This window comes from Camelus ferus, chromosome 27 (assembly GCF_009834535.1).
Source record: "Camelus ferus isolate YT-003-E chromosome 27, BCGSAC_Cfer_1.0, whole genome shotgun sequence".
Taxonomy (NCBI): domain Eukaryota; kingdom Metazoa; phylum Chordata; class Mammalia; order Artiodactyla; family Camelidae; genus Camelus; species Camelus ferus.
The window spans coordinates 6,315,039-6,334,714 of NC_045722.1; the positions used below are offsets into that span (position 1 = coordinate 6,315,039).

At 54.1% G+C, this 19,676-nt stretch overlaps 1 protein-coding gene and 1 long non-coding RNA gene across 4 annotated transcripts in view; one reads left to right on the forward strand and one right to left on the reverse strand.

Annotated features, from left to right (window-relative positions):
• Positions 1-19,676, reverse strand: part of TMEM266 (transmembrane protein 266) — a 102,303-nt gene that overhangs the window by 21,614 nt on the left and 61,013 nt on the right. For all 3 annotated transcript variants that reach the window (XM_032468831.1, XM_032468832.1, XM_032468833.1), the window contains 3 exons: positions 9,972-10,028; positions 8,678-8,816; positions 6,095-6,210 (listed from right to left, as the gene is read on the reverse strand). In XM_032468831.1, the coding sequence (XP_032324722.1) occupies positions 6,095-6,210; positions 8,678-8,816; positions 9,972-10,028 (312 nt within the window). The remainder of the gene's footprint in view (positions 1-6,094; positions 6,211-8,677; positions 8,817-9,971; positions 10,029-19,676) is intronic.
• Positions 5,610-7,204, forward strand: LOC116660146. The gene is made up of 3 exons (XR_004315514.1): positions 5,610-5,909; positions 6,111-6,310; positions 6,440-7,204. It is a non-coding gene; the product is annotated as an uncharacterized LOC116660146 (long non-coding RNA).

Genomic DNA, 19,676 nt, shown 5'->3' on the forward strand with positions numbered 1-19,676 from the left:
ATGCTTTAGGTGTGACCGTGTAACTGAGTTTACTTAGGAAACGGGGACGGAAGCGAGGTCACCGTTTTCAGGCCAGGCCGATAAAAATCTTCTATGCACGGTTCCCTTTCTTAGCCCTGGCCATAGGGAGAAAACTCCGGGCACTTAGAATAAGAAAGAGCCACAAAACGGGAAGAGCCTGGAGCCCGGAGTGACTGTGCGGAACACAGTGTCCCTTTACCCCAACCCAGTGCAGCCGCCCTGGGCTGTGGTGTGTGTGACAAACCCTCCTCTCGTGTCAGGACACCGAGATTTCTGAGTTTGTTTAACGGCGAAGCTTGCGTCACTCATCCTAACGGTGACTTGCGCAGACGCTCTATTTCTGGCGTAGGAAATGGACACTGAAGCCCCGACTTCCATCGCCAGCCCTCCCATGGCAAACGGTGAGGCTCTGGGCAAGCAACAGCCTCTCTCAGCCTCAGTGTTTCCATCTATAAAAGGATTAACAACACCCAGCCTGCCAACGCTGACCAGCAAAGTCAAAAGGAGCCAAAACATGTGGCAGTGCTTCTGTGAACGGTCACTGTTATACAAACGATCTAGTGTTATTTTTATGCTCTTTTTTTTTTTTAACATTTACTGAGAGACTCCAGTGAATCAGACTTTATATATATTACTTGAATTAATCTGATCTTCACAGCATCCTTGCGATGTAAGTCTTGTTTCCTCCATTTTTCCAATAATGATCCTGAGGCCCAGGGATTAAGGGATTAAGGGATTAATTGGTGGAGCTGAGGTTAGACTCCTGCTCACTGGCTCCTTGAGTGAGAGGATGCCCCACCTCCAGCTGCCCCAACACCGGTCTCTTCTTTCAGAGGCTGACACTCGCCCCAGGCCTAAGGCTGTCCTGAGGGGCTCACAGAGCTCCACTGGCCTCCTTGCCGGCTGGGCCACAGGTCACCCTGGACTGAGCCCACGTCCCTGGGTCTTTTGCCAGTGGTCTCAGGGTGAATGGTGCTGAGGAAGGAGAACTTAATGGGTCCCTCAGGACCCCGCAGGGACGAGAAACACACTTTGACAGTGGGACGAGCTGGGTCAAAAGTTGTTGCAAAGCTTATAGAGCAAGGAGCAGGTACAGTGGGGCTTTCAGATTATGTTTTGGAATTGGAGCAAGGTCCTGGGCAGGGACACACGTAAAGCCTCAGAAGTGGTTTTGTTAAGACGAGTCAGAAGAATCTATCATTGCATTGATTTAACCGCTGTGTCTAAAATAGCCTTGATTTCTGAAGCAGCCAGTACGTAGTGAGAGACAAAAAGTTCCTACCATCGCTCTGAAGGACAGGAACTAGGACTCCACCTCTGAAATCCACCTGTGCACCCGTGAAAATTCTGGCCAGACAGACAGGGAGCAAAATCCAGGCAGAGAGCAAAAGAAAGTGAACGGGGATGACCTTCCTGCTGAAGGACTCCTGAACGCAGGGGTCTGAGCTTCCTGAATCAGAGGTAAGCAGCCTAGAGAAGGCTGCGGAAGGCCAGCCAGGATTTGGGGGAGGTAAGACTCACCAACACAGTGCCCTCCTCCTTGCCCGCCTCCCCCACCCCCACCCCCCGGCCCCTCTAGGCTCCTCTTTCCGGTGGGAATCTGCTAACGATGCGGTGAGCCCAGTAGTCAGGAGAGATTTGGGAACGTGGGAGGCATAGGAGCGTGTCTCCCTGTTAAGACCAGAGGGCCAGTGTGATCTGGGGGGAGAGGATTAAAATGAGCCATACGAGACCCCTGTTGCCTCACATTCCCCCATCTGCCAAACCCAGGGGCCCCTCATCTATAACATGGGGGTGGTTCTGGGACACCTTGGGCGTGGCCTGTGCTTAAGAAATGAACTGCCACGTGGCACAGAACATAAAATGTACGAGACATTCATGTAAGAAGCTGGCAAACCATGTCACCCAAAAGTCTCTACAGGGTCACAGTAGGAAGCAACTGAGGCTTTCTAAAAAAGCTAAGAGGAATAAAAAGAGTCAGTCACTTTCCAGCAGAGAGACCAGACAAATACGATCTCAGCCAGGTGGATCAAGGTCAACGTGCACAGGGATGTCCCAGTGACAGTCTGTACCTTTGATATGATGGGAGGAGAGGGGCACGTGACCTCTGCGGTCTCCCTCCCCAAAACACGTAACTCCAATCTAGTCATGAGAAAAACATCAGACAAATCCCAGTAGAAGGACATCCTATAAAACGCCTGCCCAGAACTCCTCAAAACCGTCAAGGCCATCAAAAACAAGGAAAGTCTGAGGAACTTTTATAGCCAAGAGGAGCCCAAGGAGACATGATGACTAAATGCGATGTGGGGTCCTGGACGGGATCCTGGAACAGATCAAGGACATTAGAGAAATGCTAAGGGCCTCTGAACAATGTGTAGACTTTGGTAATAGCACATTAATTGATTATTCATTTGATTCATATGATTAATCAATTCATTAATTGGAACAAATGCATGATACCAATGTAAGATGTTAATAATGGGGAAGTGGGGTACAGGGCATAGGGGAACTCTGTCCTGTTGTCACAGTCTTCCTATAAATCTGAAACTGTTCTAAAAAAATAAAGTTTATTTTTCAAAAGAGCTAAGATGAGTGAAGCCTTAGCAGATAGTTATACAAATATCCACGAGGGAGCGAGCGAGGTGAATGCAAAGTGAGTGTTTCATTTAAACTGAGATTCGACACGTCATTGGAACTTGGGTTAAGTTCAACTGGGATGGGGGATAGTGTACATGAATTCAGCTTGGAAATTGCTTCATTAAACCCTGAGGATTCCAGCAGGGAGAGAGAGCGCGCGAGTTTGTGACAAAGATGAACAGAATGACCTGGAATGGGGTGGGGGTGGGGGTGGCGTGAAACACCAGGGAGGCAGCTGAGTGCAGCCGGGTCTGCGCCATGAGACGGGCGGTCGTCTGACCACTGTTTGCGCTGCGCGCTGAGAAGCGACATGAGAAGAAAAACGTCGCAGAATGTGACCCTAAGCCAGGTGGGCTGGGGAAGAGCGTTCACAGTTAGCGTACCTGGATCTAATCCTGGCCCTAAAAGCCTTCGCTTAGCTGTGTGCTCGTGAGCAAGTCACCATTTCTCAATTTTCTTACATATAAAATGGGTGTACGTGGGGAAGAGGGGTTGAGTTCCCCTAGAGTCACCGTTTATCATATGTCAGGCTTTAGGCTAAGCGCTCTCACAACCATCCTTGAGGGACTTTATTATGATGCCCATTTTTCAGATGAGGAAAACCAAGGCCCACAGAGGTCCCATCAGTGCCCAAAGCCACAAGCAGCCAAGCTGGTTTTGCACTCAGGTCTGTCCCTAATGTCTAGTCTTTACCATTCCGGGCACTGTTCTCAAACGGTTGGCCGTCCCTGACTTGCCACGAGCCAGCACTCACATTTCTTTAAGGGTATTTTTTGCCCAGCCAAGTCTTAAGGGTGTTTTTTGCCCAGCCAAGTCCCAAACCTGGACTTAAGTCCAGCTGAAAATGAGATGTATCAGTTGCTCCACCCTGTGGCGCCTGAGCTCTGGGAGCAGGGCATTCCTGGATGCTCCGCGACCCCCCGAGCGCTGCTCTGACCAGCCCCTCCCACCCTCCTGGCAGCCGGCTGGGATTCCAGCCCGTCTGGCCCTTTTCTGGCTGTCTTAACAAAGATGACAGGCTTCAGGTGCTTTTTAAATTAAAATGGTTTGTTTCTGTTCATCTCTTTTCCAGATGTCACTACCTAGAGGGAATCTGTCTTTATTTATTGGCTCTTTCCTGTGCAGGATCCAAGGGAGTCTCCCTCTGGCCCAGATCCCCGAGAAGGAGGCCACATGCAGGGGGTGATGTGAACCTGGGGTCCCGGGGGCTCAGGATGGGGTCATGGGGAGGAAACGGTGGGAGGTGGGCTGCCAGCAGGGCTTCCCCTCGGCCACACGTCACCGGGATGGCTGACGTGGGACGTGCGTGGGGCCAGCTCGCTCCAATTCACGCTCCAACTCACAGCTGTGTGCTGTGTCTGTGTCTTTTGCGTGGCCGAATGCAGCGGAGCAGAGCGTTCACTTTCCTACTAGACAGCAGGCTGAGAGCGGCTGACCGAGCAGCAGCCCCGCCTGGATGACACTCGCGCCGTCCTCTCCCCATCCTCTCCACCTCCCTCTGCCCCTAACCCAGGACCCTCTGCCCCTGGTGGTTCCACAGCCTCTACCAGGCTTCTCAGCTCCACTCCTGCCCTCTCCCATCCGTCCTCCAACAGTAGCCAGAAAGATCCACCAAAAACTCAAATCTGAGCAGATCCCCCGCCTGCTTCTAACGCTCCAGACTTCCTCGTTCCCAACAGGATGAAGCCCAAACTCCCAGGTCAGCCTTGCGGGCCCTTCCCAAGCCTGCCTCCAAATCTCCCCACTTCTTCCCTCTGCTCACACCCTGAATAGCCTTGAACTCCTGAGCACAGCACCCACTATCATGCCTCACCTGTCCCCTCTGTCCGGCACCCTTCTCCAAGGGGTCACAGCTCAGTGTCAGCGCCTCTGGAAACCCATCGCCCCCGCCTCCTCCAGCATGCAGAGTCCCTGACGTGTCCCACTGAAGCACGCATCACACCAGACTGCCACTGTCTATCCATGGCCTGCCAACATCCCTGAGTCACCCAGAGCCCCCGGAGGGCAGGGGCCAATCCTGTCCACGGAGGCATCCCAAGGGCCTGCACAGGCCGGGCCACAGCGCGGGTCCTGGATGGTACCACCCGACGAGGTGCAGGGTGAGAATGAAGCTGAGGCCAACTGCTCAGGGGCTGGAGAAGCCATCTTCCCAGCCTAGCACCCCGTGTAGACAGCCGGGTCCCAGGGCCCCGTGGGCCATGTGCCCTGAGGGTGTGTCCCCTGATGCCCCCTCTTGTCACTCATAAGCATTTTGTGCTGAAGTGAAAGGCTGTGTTGTTCCCAAAGTAGACAGAAAGATCTGGCTCCCTGACAGACATTCCAAGGGGATGATGATGAAGATGCTGCGTGAGTGTTCCTGTGGGGATATTTCCAGGGATGGGTCTGTGGGGACGTTCCACAGACTTCCCACCTGCTCCGGCTCCTCCTCCAGCGATGAGAGGTCAGGGCTGAGGAGCCAGGAGACCCTCCTGCAAGGGGTGCTGGGCTGGGGCTGGGGGCAAACACGAGTCGAATGACGCCTGCCCAGGAGACGTCCAGCTCAGCGGGAGAAGCTGTCTGGGGGGCAGTGAGTGTCCAGGGCCCCGTGGAGGCTGAGGGCGAGGGCTGCAAGGCTGAGGGGCCTCCTGCCCACAGACGTTCCCACCGCTTTGCTGGCTAGTCCCTCACCCTGCACGCCTGGTACCAGAACACGCCCTGCACCTGAGGCTGTGTTTCTACAGAGCTTTCTTGCTGCAGGGCCCTGCGGTCCTCCCACCTCCTAGGCACCCCTGTCCCTTCCCCTAAACTCCTCTGGAAGGGGTTGCCTGTCCCACTTACAGGGGAGCAGCCCCCCCATCTTAGGGGTGAAGGAAGTGAGGGCAAAGAAGCGGTGTGACTCTGCGGAGGTCCTGTGGGAGGGAGCAGGGGGCCAGGCGCTGGGCCTTGAGCGAGGCCTCCGGACTCCCAGACAGACCAGACCTTCTTGCGGCCCAGCTGCCCATCTCCCTTGACTCTGCCCAGCACAGCCTTGAGGGGCCCTGCCATCCATCTCTGAGTCTTTAGCACGGCTCCTAGGGGCCAGAGAGTATTTGCTCTGTCTGATGCCTTCTGGGGTGTCTGGGGGCTTGGGTGGCAACCTCTGCAGACAGAACCCGACCCCTGCTTCAGAGACCACTGCACCCACAAGACCCTGATAATCGAGCGGTGAATCAGACGGTTCATGCTGGCGAACTGACAGGTCACCGTGGCCTGATGACAAGAAGCCTGGACAGGTATGTGTGACCTTAGAGATGCATTTCCCCCTCTCTGGGCCTCAGGTTCCCCACGCATCCATCAAGGGCCGGAGGAGCTCCCTGACCTCGGGACCCTGCAGCTCTGGCATCCTGTGGCTTTAGGCACCACTAGTGTCCTCAGCCCTGGACGGAACAGGGCGGAGCTGAGAGCAGCAGTGCGTTACCCCTTGCTCCTGACAGATCTGCGTCAGTCTCTCCAGCTGCTCTTCCTGGATGACCTTGGCCTTCTCGTACTGCTGGATGACCATCTCCATCTCCACCTTCACAGGCAGGACGTAGGCTGGAAGACAGAGAGAGTGCCGTGAAGAGCCTGGCAGTGGCAGGGCTGGCAGGCGTTGGGGGTGGTCCCAGCGTTCAGCCAGCAGCAGGTTCAGGTCCAGGTGTGGTTTCTGGGGGATCTGCGGGGGCGGGGGATGGGGTCCAGGTACCCAGCAGCACCCAGATAGCATAAGAGAGCTAGACTCTTAACCCATTGTGGCTGAGATACCCATTTTCCTCCCTTTCCATAGTGACAGAAGAGCCCTTAATTTTGGCCGCGTGCACAGCTGCCTGGTATAAGGACTGTATTTGCCGGTGTCGTTTGTAGCTCTGAGTAGCCATAAGGTTACACTCTGGACAATCGGGACGCAGATGGAGGTGTCGTGCAGCAGCTTCCAGAAGCCTAATTCCTTAAAAGGCAGCTGGGGGTGACGAGCAAGTGGGAATGTCAGAGCCTCCTACACTGCTGGCGGGAATGTAAAATGGGGCAGCTTCCCTGGAAAACGGCAGTTCTTCAAAATGTTCGACAAAGAGTGATCATATGGCCCAGTAATGCCATCCCTAAGAATCTAAGAGAAACGAAAACAGATGTCCATACAAAAACTTCTACATGAGTGTCCAAAGCAGCCCAAAATGGAAAGAACCTAAATGTCTATCAATTGATGAATGGATAAATAAAATGTGGCATAGCCATACGATGGAATACTATTTGACAATGAAAAGGAGTAAAGTACTGACACATGCTACAAGCTGGATCAACCTTGAAAGCATTATGCTAAGTGAAAGAAGCCAGACACAGCAGACCACATATCATATGATCCCATTTCTATGAAACATCCAGAAGAGGCAAATCTATAGAAACAAAAAGCAGAACAGTGGTAGTCTAAGGCTGGGGGAGGGGGGAAATGGGCAGTGACTGCCAAGGGGTATGGGTTTCTTTTTGAAGTGATAAAAATGCTCCAAACTTGGATTTTGGTGGTGTTTGCACAATTCTGTGAATATACTAAAAACCATTGACTTGTGGACTTTAAATGGGTGAGTTTTATGGTATGTGAACTGTACCTCAATTAAGATGTATAAAAAGAAAAGGCAGCTGAGACTTTCCTTTGGCCTCTTTATCTTTACTTCCTCCCTTCCTTCTTCCTATTGGCTGAAATGAGGATGTGATGGCAGGCACTGAAGCAGCAATTTTGGGCCATGGGGGTGACTCTGAAAAGTAGCAAAGTAACAAAATAGGAGGAACCTGGGACCATGACTACAGTAGAAAGCTCCATATCGGCCCTAGACTGCCTACCTGCAGACTTTCATGTGAGAGAAATAAGCTTCTGTTTTGTTTCAGTCACTGTTATTCTGGGTCTCTGTTACTCACAGTTGATCCTACTTATAACAGACACACATTGAGACCCAAAGGAGAGAGCCTGGACTCTGGGCTGGAGGACCCCATGAGTTCCTAGCCAGTGGCAGCCCCAGTGACCCTGCAGGTCTCTGGCTCTTTGAAAGTCTCAGTATTAATTCTTGACCTGACCTTGACCTTTATGCTTCAAATTCTTCTCATACTTCTCAGAACCCAGCCCTTTTAGATTCTTCAGAAACCTTGGTTACATGCCTGTCTTGCCACTGTATTCTAGAATTCTCCATGTCTCAACTCTCCAAGTCCCTTTCCACCCCCAGCTTCCCAACCTCCAGATGTTCACTGGCTGCTCCGTGAATCATGCAGAAGAGAGAAATCAGGAGTTTTCTGTTTGCTGCCAAGCTCAAGGACAGCCCATGTGTCCCTGAGACTAGTCTCCAGGCCCCAGAGGCTGCCCCAAGTGGCCACTGCATCCTCGGATCTCTGCTGAAGCCAGTTCACACCCAGGACAAGAGCAGCCAATTAACAGCCATCGGTTCTCGCCGCACATCCCCATCGGGATGCTCCTGGTGGCTCAGCTACACCTGATGTGTCAGGAAAAGGGGGGAACAGCTGGGAAGAGCATTCACAGCTGGGGCTGCCAAGACCCCTCAGTATCATGGCATCCAGCTGTCCACAGCTGGCAGAGAAGAGCCAGAAGTCACTGTTCCTGCCCTGAAGGGAGCGGATATTCTCAGGGACTTTGCCAAGAACAGGGCCTGCGCACATGGGGGAGGGCAAACAGCTCAGAGGGCGCTGGTGTGCGTAAGGAGGCCGGCTCCACTTCTAGCTCAGAGCTGCTTTGCTGTGTGACCCTCATCCCTCTGGGCCCCAGTTTCCTCATCTGGGAAATGAGAAGAACAGACTAGATGGTCTCCCAGCGCCTTCCCAGGTCGAGCCTTCCAAAGCTGGACCCAATCACATCCCAGTTTGATGAGGACTCTGGATGAGGGGGCTCCCGGGCAAGACGTCAAACCCCACAGTGTTCACGGGGTGGGATGTAGGGGTGGGAACCAGGGAGAGGGTACCCAGACAAGGGGACGAGAGACCCCAGAGGCCACCCTTCCTGCCTTGAGCTCACCCCGTGTGGGCCACTCACCATCAATGACCCTCTTCACCCGCCAGATCCGGAGCATGATGATGAGGCTGATGGCGTCCCAGGGGCTCCTGGGCCCATTGGCCACGGTGGACGCCACCATCGGGGCCAATGACAGGATGATCACAGCCCCGTCGAACACCTGTGAGAGGAGGTGGATTTCAGTGCCCTGGGCCACCTTCCTGAACATCCCGGAACCAGAGACCAGGTCAGGCAAAGCAGCTGGTGCTGGCCAACACCCACCCCAACCCCTCTCAGTAGGTCACCCCATCCCGGGCTCCCTCTCCTGACCCTCCTCTGTCTTTAGGGGCCTCCCCCTCCTGGACAAGCTCCTGAGCACTCTCTCTCCTGCAAATGACCTCAGTCCATCCCCAGTCTTTGTTCAGACAGCCCTGGGCTGATCCAAGCTTTTCTTTCAAGCATCTGTTTTCAGCATCTTGTCCCTTCTCGGGCTGGGGCCTGCATCCCGTGTCCCAGGGTTCCTGCGCCAGCCTCACTGAATCCCTCTGTGGCAGTGGGGGCTCAGGGCAAGTCCCTTCCCCTTGGGTAGCAAGAGCTCAGAGCCTGCAGCTCATCTCCATCGGATGCTGGTTCTCAGTCTAACCCTGCAGCGAGGCAGAGCTTGGAGAAGAGGGGACACAGCCTGCACTTCTCCCTGGGCCCTGCCCTTCCACCTGCCTGTTCCAGCCTGGCCTCAGTCTGAGACTTCCAACTGCCAGACATCTATGCTCCAAGCATTTGGCCCAAAGAGGCTAAAACGTGTGTGTGTGTGTGGTGGAGGGGGTGAGGGGCGAGGTGAAGAAGGAGGGGACAGCAGACACCTTGTCCCACACATACCAGGCTCCAGGGGACAGCCACTCTCCCCGGCACCTCCGCTCCACCCCGCACACCCCACCTGCTTTCACGTGAAGCAGAGCGACTGCTTTGCTCTCCAGAAACCCAGACTGAGAAGCGCTTTTATGGTTTCCCGGCTCAGCTCTCTGATCACGGGGCCATTTTAGAGTGAATTTCTTTGTTTTAAAATATATTTCAAAAACTTTTCAAAATGATACAAGAATAACTTTTTAAGTTTTGCAGAACTTGAAGGAGATTTTTAGACCATTCCTTTGCTGGAAACTTTCTCAGTTCGCCACCCCTCACCCCCACTCAACATGCATGTCTGAACAGACTCCTGTGTCCAGTGTGGGAAGGAGCTGGCCTTTTTTGATGGCTCCCACCCTGGGACAGATGGGACAGGGACATTTTCCAGCTTCTAGGATGGCTGGCCTGGGGGATGGGGGTGGATATTGGTCTTTACCTCTATTTTGTTTTCAATGTAGTCCCAGATCCCAAGCACCACGATACGCAGGACCGTCTGAGGAGAAGTGAGAAAGAAAAGAGGTCATGGCTATTGCTCTCCCTGCTCCCTCCCTCCACCAGCAGAGAAGATTCCAGAGCTCAGAATCCAGGGCTCTGCTCTTGTTCAATAATGGGAAGAGTCTTCACCACCCCCTAAGTGTTCCTCAGCCCCCGTGCCCTCCCCACCCCACCTTTGAGGGCCCCAGCTCAGGTCCGTGTCCCCTCCTGTGCCAGCCCCTCACTCAGCACCTCCGGGGTTCCCACTGCACACAGACACACTCTGAATCCTCTGGACTGACACTCAAGACCCTGCCTCCCTCTGTAGTCACACCTTGCACTCCTGTTCCGCCACGACCCACTTGCAAGTCTACAAACATAAAAGCTCTTTCTCCTCTGCCTTGTCTTTGCATGTGGCAAGAACTGCCCACTGCCTCTCCCCACACCCCCAATCTCTCTTCCCTCCTTCTTATACCATAACTGGAGCTTCAGCATGGCCACCCAGAAAAAGACTACATTTCCCAGCCTTCCTTGCATCCCAGAATGGCCATGTGACCCAATGGGCCATGTGGCCCATTCTGGCCAATGGCTTGGGAGCAGAGAAGTTCTATGTACCACTTCCCAGTTGTGACCTTCAAGGGATCAGGCTCTTTCTCCACTTTTCCTTTTCCCTTTCCCAAAGACTAGAATGTGGGTGTGCAGGTGTGGCGGGGAGCCATCTTCAATTAGGGAGGGCTGGGCAACAAGATGGGAGCATGCTGGGTCCCCACCAGCCCCAAGCCACCACCTGAGCCTTAACTGTGGACCCCACTTGTCCCTCCATGACAGAGAAATGAACCCAGCCTTGTTTAAGCCCCTGTGATTTTGGTTTTCTTGTTACAGTATCTTGGCCTGTGTGCTAACTAGCAGGGCCTTTTCCTCTTTCTCTCCTTGGAAAAGCCTTCCTCTCCTTCCGGCCTCAGCTCAAACATCATCTCCATGAAACTTTTCTATTAAAGGCTCACTGGGTGTTCCTGTAGTCCTCAGAACGTCAATCTCCCTCCCCCAGCGCTCCATTGTACCTTGTGGCGATGACGTGCCTGATCCCCCAATTAAACCTCAAGAGACCTGATTCCCCTCCTTTACCCCTAATTTTGGGTTTAGAGCAGACACTGAGTGATTACACATTATGCATGAATGAACAAATGAATCAACGAACAAACCCATGCATGAACGACCAATTCCTTAAAACCCTTAGTAACTCATTCCAATGCTCCTGCCTTCGGGGGTGGCTTCCTCACCAGGAGCACATCTTTCTCCAAAGAAGATACTTAGAAGCTGGTCCCGTATGACCCTGGTGCATTTGTCTTGGGCCCCTCCTTGCACCGAGACGAGAAGCTCACACTAATTCACACCAGCTGGGGTCCCTTCTCCCACACGCCCCTAGCACGGGGCCAGCTAGCTGAGCCTGGCAAAGCTACAGAAAGCCTGTGCTCCTCCACCCACACTTGCTACGCCACAGACATGCTTGGCTGATACAATTTATGTCTTCCTCACAAAGGGCTATCCTGATTTCCATGAAGGGAGGAGAAGGTGGGGGCTGGTAGCTGCCAGTTATGTCACCATCTTTGAGAACACAGAGGGACATGTGGCAGCCTGATGTCCACCCCACACGGCTCCCCCATCTCCGGGCTGGGAGACTGACAATTGCACAACAGCTCCCTGTAGATGGAGAGAAACCTGGGTTGCCGTCCAATATCTTGAGGTCAGAGCTCAGTAATGGTCTGGTTGTGTGGCCTTGGGCAAGACAAATCCCCTCTCCAGGCCTCAGTTTCCCCTTCTGCTGGAGAGATGGGTTAGATGATACAAATCTTCTGATTCTTTATGAGACTAACATTTGCCATCTAGTATATATATCAATAGGTTGCAGATCCTTGGCTGGCCCTCCTTGCCTGGGATTCCCATTTTACAGAGGAGAAGCTGAAGCTCAGAGAGGTTAAAGAAGCCGCCCAAGGTCACTCAGGCCCTGGGAGGTGAGCTGGCATTCGGATCCAGAGGCTGACTCTGCAGCGTGTTCTCAAGCTGTCTAAGAAAACCAGCTACTGTCCCAGTTTCCTTGGCTGCTGTTCGCTCCCTCGAATTTGACAGACTTTGAAACTCAGTGTTTGTCTCCTTTGAAATGTTAGACCGGCCACATCCACCCCAAACGCCCAATTCTGGGGCTCCCAAAGCAGAAAGTCCCGGCCAGGACGGGGGGTACGGGATCTGGTCCAAATGTGATTTCTTCTCCTGCTGCTGCTGCTGCTGCTGCTGCTTCTCCTTCTTTTGAAATTGTGGTAAAATACACATAACACGAACTCTAACCACGTCCAAAAATGTTCTGTGGCATTAAGGACATTCACATTGTTGTGCAACCATCACCGCCATCCACCTCCAGAACTTGTTCAACTTCCCCAACTGAAACTCTGGGCCCATTAAACATTAACTCCCCATTTTCCCCTGCCCACAGTCCCTGGAAACTGCCACTCTATTTTTGTTTCTTGGTTTGACTACCCTAGGAACCTCACAAAAAAGGAATCATCCTGCTTTATAAACAAAGCAGCACTCACTGAAAAGGCAGGGAGTGGCCCAGGGGGTGCGGGCCGGGGGTGAGGAGGGGAGCTGGCCAGGCTGAGACTAGGCCAGGAGCCCGGAGAGGGAGGAGCATAGCACACGGGAGCCTCTGTGCTCCAGGAAGGGATGGAAGTCTGATGGGTTTATGGGCCCAGATGGTGCCAGGTAGGAACAGCAGGAACGCTGGCCACCTGCCTTCCCCGCTAGCTGGCCCAACTACACGGGACCCACCCTCTGAGGGAGCCTCTCCTTCCTGGCCCAGCCCATGGAAACAGAATAGCCAAAAGGCAGCTGTGGAGAGGGCTCGGAACACCTCCTGGGCCAGCCTCCCACTGTGGATGAGAAACGGCCTGAACGGCTGCTCTGAGTCAAGGTCAAAGCTGGAAAGACAATCCAGCTCTGAAACTCAATATCCGCCCCTCCCAGGGAAGGGGGCTTTTCCCCTGCAGCATCCTTTGCTGAGATCCCCTGTCCCTGGAGGCAGGGACCTGGCCACACTGCCCTTGCACCTCATGGCACCCAGCACAGTCTCACACCTCCGAAAACATGATCTGACCAACCCATGTATGGCTTGTGTTTCTCAATTTGAAGGCAAGGACCCCCTGCTCAAGGAACATCTGACGGTTTTGTTTAAATTGAAGACTCCCGGGCTCTCATGGACATTCAGGACGTCAGGATCTCTGTGTGCAGGACCGGGAATATGGCTTTTTAACAAACTCCCCTGGGGTACCCAACAGAACGGCAGGGTGCGGTGACCGTGCCCTGGGGGAAACCAGGGAGGCCACACACCCAGATGCAACAAGGAGAAAGAGAGGTTAGGAGTAAAAAGTCAGGTCCCCTTTCTGGCTCTGCCCATTCCTTACTAACCACAGGACATTGGCTGCAGCTCTCCGCTGGCCTGGAGGAAAGTGGAGCGAGAGCCCCAGCGCTGCCTGCCTCACCCCGCCAGCTGCCACAAAGCTCCACTGGAAAAGAGCCTGGTTAACAGAAGTGCAGGAAGGCAATGAGGAGGGGTTACCTTATCACCCACCCCCACCCAGGGCCTTGCAATTCTTCCCCCAACAGTTGCAAAGTGCTTTGAGGGAGGGACTGAGGGACCTGGACCCCTCAGCTGCAGCTGCCTCTGTCCCACCTGGGACTAAGGGTTTTCAGCTTCCTTCATTCCAGTCTTGCCTTCCAGAGGTGAGGATGCTCTGACACTCAAGATAGGCCAGGGTCTTGGCAAAATCTCGAGGATGGCACCATTTATTATTGACTATAAGCCAAGCTCTTGTTTCATTTTGCAGATGCAGAAACTGAGGCTGAGAGGAGTAGATAAACATTCTGGTCCCCAGGCCCCACTTCCTTCGCACTCAGGTATCTTTTCCCACGGTAAGCCCTGCTCTCAGGAGGGACTCCCCTCATTTCTCTCAAGAGAAGGGGCTCAGGCTTCAGATAGCATGAGGGGAGGGTGGGAGGTCCTGATCCTTGCACTTGCTCCAGGCCCTGCCTCGGTCAGGTGGCAGCAAGGGTCTCCTGGCCTCCTGCTGCCTGAGGCCTGAGCCCTCCCCTCGGGGCATCAGCCTCTTTCCCTGTGATGGGGCGCCAAGAGGCTCTCAGTGCTTGGAAACCTTGGGGGATGCAGGCAGAACCTTGAGGAGGTGATTGCAGGGCATCCAAGGGCGCCCCCAGGGGTTAGGCATTGATAAAACAGGAGCAGAGTGAGCAGCCTCCCCTTTGGGACGGGATGAAGGGAGCTGGCCTCCTCCCTGGGCGGCCTCTTCCCTCAGGGTCTAAAGGCAACCCTCCGGATGCGGGAGCTGACGTCTCCAGGGGACCTGGCTCACAGGCACACCGGCTGCTCTGTCTCCTGCTGCGCTGGGATTGTTTTGGCGGGAGGGTCCCTCTACCTTAAAAGAATGGGTTCAGGGCCCTCAGGGCAGAGCACGGTGGCAGTGGTGTCAGACAACAGGACCAAGCCAGCCAGCTAAGCCCCGACATGACCTAGACTGTGGGCTCACCGTGCAGGGAGGAGTTGCAGGAGGGGGAGAGAGACTAGTATCCAGCAGAACTTCCTCTGGGCATGTGAACATTCTCCATTTCCTCTATCCTAAAAAAATCCCTCACTGACCCCGTGTCTCCCTGAAGCCACTGCCCTCTCGCTGTCTTCTCCCAGCAAAGGTTTCTGAAGAGGTGTCTCCACTTAATGCGTCGCAGTCTGGCGCCAGCCCCACCACTCCAGGAAAGCCAGCCACACCGTGGGGACCAATGACCCCTAAGCCGCACATGCTGCGCTGACGGCCTCCTTGCTCTAAAAGGGCTTCTTCTTTGGTTTCTGGGGTACTGCACAACCTGGGTCCCCCCTCCACCTCCCTGGTTGCACCTTCTCAGTCAGCTTTGTGGGGTTCTTTGCCTCCATCCATCCCATAATTGTTTCTGGGGGCTCCATTTCTTCTCCTCTCGCTCGCCCCCACCCCCAGATGGCTTCAACTCCCACCTGGCACGCTGAAGCCCCCTCAGTCCAGGCCTCCAGCTGAGACCTCCCCCTGCAGCAGGGCCAGCTTAGCGAATGGCACCCCCGCCCCCTCGGGCAGAAAGCCAGACCCTCAGAGGTGTGCTCGCCTTCCCTCTCCCTCCCACACTCCCCCCAGGACGACCAGGCCCCAGGTCCTGCAAAGCTGAGCTTCTTAAACTCTCTCCAGCTTGTCCTTTTCTCCGTCCCATTTCCACTGCCCTGGTTCAAACCTTCCCCGCCTCACAGCTGAACCACACCTCCTAAATAGTCTCCGAATTCCAGTCTTCCCCCACCTCCCACCCCTGCTCCTCACCAGGTACCAGGGCCATTTCTCTAAAAGGTCAAGTTCATCACCACCCCCCCAGCTTAGAGCCCCCCTCACCACTGCCTTCAAAGCAAGACCCCTGCTCTTGAGCAAGACAGGGAGGGGCTTCGTGGTCGGGCCTGGCCTGGCTCCCAGGACATCTCTCATCGTCCCCTCTGCCATCGACCACAAGCAGACAGGCCATTGTTGCTCACGCTCTGTCCCTCATCCTCTCTGTGACCGCTGCCCAAGGTTCCCCATCCCCACCACCCACCTGGAAGCTGGCAGGGAGCTTGCCTCCTCTCTGAGCTCTTCCACTGGCTGCAGCAGGAGATTTCAGCTCCCTTCCTGGTTCTCTCATCAACACATCTTTATGGTATATAAATATATACATATTACCGAAATATACTCTGCCACTAAAGTCTTGAACCCCTCAAAGTCATCCATGAGGGATGGCATCAACTTCTTCCAGACTCCCATTAATATTGATATTTTGACCTCTTGCATTGAATCACGACTGTTCTTAACGGCACCCTGAATAGTGAATCCTTCCAGAAGGTTTTCAATTGACTTTGCCCAGATCCTTCAGTGGAATCGCTACCCATGGCAGCTCAAGCCTTATGAAATCCATTTCTTAAGAATAAGACTGGGAAGTTAACATGACTCCTTGATCCATGGGCTGCAGAAAGGATGTGCCAGCAGACATGAGAACAATCCAAATCCTGCTGTACGTCTCCACCAGAGGTCTTGGGTGACCAAGCGTATCGTCAACGAGCAGTCATATTTGGAAAGAAATCTGTTTTTCTGAGCAATAGGCCTCAACACTGGGCTTAAAGCATTCAGTAAGCCATGTTGTAAACAGACGCGCTGTCATCCAGACCTCGTTGTTCCATTTCTAGAGCACAGGCAGACTAGATTTAGCATAATTCTTCAAGGCCCCAGGATTTTCACAATGATAAATGAGCACTGGCTTCAGCTTAAAGTCACCAGCTGCTTTAGCCCTTAACAAGAGAGTCAGCCTATCCTTGGAAACTTTTGAAGCCAGGCACTGACTTCTCTCTGGCTATGGAAGTCCTCGGTGACATCTTCCAGGAGAAGGCTCTTTCACCCACGTGGGAAGTCTGCTGCTTAGCGCAGCACCTCCACTCACGATCTGAGCTGGGTCTCCCGGACAACTTGCCGCAGCTTCTACGTCAGCACTTGCTGCTTCACCTTCACTCTCGTGTTGGTGAGACGGCTTCCTTCCTTAAAACCTCACAGACCTCTGCTGGCTTCCAGCTTTTCTTCTGCAGCCTCCTCACCTCTCTCAGCCTTCACAGAATAATTGAAGAGAGTTTAGGGCCTTGCTCTGGGTTAGGCTTTGGCTTAAGGGGACGCTGTGGCCGGTTTGATCTTCTCTCCAGACCACTGCAACTTTCTCCATGTCAGCAGTAAGGCTGTTTTGCTTTCTTATTATTCATGTGTTCACCAGAGTAGCGCTTTTAATTTCCTTCAAGAAGTTTTCCTTTGCAGTCACAACTTGGCTGTTTGGTGCAGGAGGACTAGCTTTCAGCCTCTCCGCTTCTGACATGCCTTCCTCGGCTAAGCTTAAGCATTTCTAGCTCTTGATTTAAAGTGAGAGACTTGTGACTCTTCCTTTCATTTGAATACTTAGATGCCATTGTAGGGTTATTAGCTGGCCTAATTTCAATATTATGTCTCAAGGAATAGGGGGGCCAAGGAGACAGAGAGAGAATGGGGAATGGCCAGTCGGTGGTGCAGTCGGAACACACACACCATTAATGGATTAAATTTGCCGTCTTACATGGGTGTGGTTCATGGTGCCCCAAAACAATTACACCAAAGATCACTGCTCACAGATCACCATGACAAATGTAATAACAGTGAAAAAGTTTGAAATTGTGCAAGAATTGCCAAAATGTGACCAAGACACCAAGTGAGCAGATGCTGTTGGAGAAACAGCATCGATAGACTTGCTTGATGCGAGGTTGCCACGAATTTTCAATTTGTAAAACAAATGCAGTATCTGCTAAGTGCAACCTTCAGCCACGGATGGGTGGCTACACAAAATGTGGTCTAGTCACACAACGGAATAGTATTCAGACATAAAGAGGAATGAAGCACTGAAAACATGTTGCATGAAAGAGTCAGGCACAAAAGGTCATGTATCGTATGACTCCACTTATACGAAATATCCAGAATAGTTAAGCTCATAGAAACAGAAAGCAGACTAGTGGTTGGCAGTGGCTGGGGTAAGGGGGGTGGGGACAGGGCCTCCTCTGGGCGTGATGAACACGCTTCGGAACTAGGAAGATGGTTGCACATCAGTGTGTGCACTCAATGCCACTGAAAGTAGACTTTAAGAGAGTTCTGCTGTGTAAATTTCACCTCAAAAGCATCATCATCATAATAATAAATCAGAGGAGGAAGAGGAGGAAGCAGCTGCTGCCACTGCCTTGAGGCCCCTATCTGGAAGTCCAGCCATGGGTCAGCTTTCTCCTCTTCCAGGAGAAGGACTGGGCCTCTCTGCATCACCAGCCCAGTTAGGGGATGGGGCTGACACCACATGGCCTGCACCAGGCCCTGCTGCAGGGTGGCCCCGCCTGGCCAGGCCCCAAAGCCTCATGCAGTCTCAGGAAGAGAAGCAGCTGGCCTCCCGGTTACAAGCGGCTGATGGGCCTGATCTCAGCCAAGGGCGGGGCGGCATTTTGGAAATACTGTTTGCACAATCCCCTCCTGGATTCCAAAGGGTCTGCCCAGTCTCAGCGCTGCAGGGCCCCCTGGCAGCAGGACGGCCTGGCCTGACCTAGCGCAAAAGGGCCCAGGGGGCCTCGCGGGCGCCCGCTTGCACCTCAGGCCCCCGCAGGGCAGCCCACACAGCGTGACTGCAGGGCACCTACTCTCACCACTTTGAGAAGCATCTGCCTGAAAAGCTGGGCCTGTTTGAACAGATGTCCTCAAACTGAGCCCAGACCAGCCCCCTGCTTCTCTTCTTCGGGCCTTGCTCTGTCCTCTGGGGCGTCTTACCTGGAGCAGCCCTCAGAGCTCTGAGATGCTTAAGTGTGGTCCAGCACACGGCACACCCACCCGGAGGCCTCTGTCTGTCCCTCCTGTATTCCTGAAGGTTTCCACTCCTCCCAGGCCTCAGTTTCCTAACTCACGAAATGTCCCGCCCAATTTGGAGCTGTCCTAAAGCTCAGTTGAGACCAGGGGTGGAATGCTGCTCAGGACAAGGCGAAAGGCTGCAGAGCACTCAGGATCTTCGGGTGCGACCTTCCTGGAGTTTGCCAGTGACACACACCTGCTCGTTAAGCCCAAGCAGGTTCGGAGTGCCCCCCGCCCTCGGCCTGCAGCCACATCCCAGAGTATTTCCCAGAGAAGGAAGGGCCAGCCCCGAAGGGGTGGCATTAGCTTCTCTCTAGGTGAGGAGGGGGTGCCGGTCATGCTGGGGCTGTGGTCAGAGGGAGTGCAGGCTCAGCCTTTTCCTTTCTCAGTTCCTGGCAGATTCTGGAATCAGTTCCCCCAGATTCTTGGTTGGCTCCCCACCCACCAGCACCAGGGCCACAGGGAGATGCAGCGGGAAGGACCAGATAAGGACCCAGTTTTGGTGGGAACTGGCCTCCTGACCTCAGGCTGCTGTCCTCATCCAGGCAGTTTTAAAGGGACACGGCTGCATTTTCAGCAGGCAGACATGCAGGCCTGCTCCACTGCTGAGGGACATTTGGCTCCCCCGGCCCTTTTCATTAGCGATGCCGGGTCACTGCGAGCAGCTCAAAAAAACCCTCACACATTTCCAACCCTGGAGCGGGGTTGAGGAGGGGCCCTAAGGGACTGTTCTTGGTTCTCCTGGGAGCTCCGTGAGACATGGAAACCCAGGCTCGCTAGCTGGCCGCCTCATTCTGAGAGCTCACTGCGTACCAGCCCCTCTGCTCCTCTGGGCGGGGAGTGCTGGGGGCAGAGGTCTCCCCTGTTATCCTTCAGTTGCTCCTGTTTCCTCTCTGTTACTCCCCTACCATGCACCCCCCCCCCCGTTATTGCTGTTACCCCTCTGTTCCTCCCACCTTGCAGCTCCACCCCACCCTCGCCCTCTTCCCCTCTTCGGCAAGGTCCCGCAGCCCCCAGGTCTCCCCACTGAGCCTGTGGGAAGCCCAGCCCCTCCCGTGGGGGCCTCGGCGGGGGGTTGGGTGGGCAGGGGTGGGGGTCTGAGGCCCCGATTCCTCTGCACAGGGGCTTGTCTGTTTCAGGTGGCTTGTCTCCGGCAGTGACAGGAAGGGAAT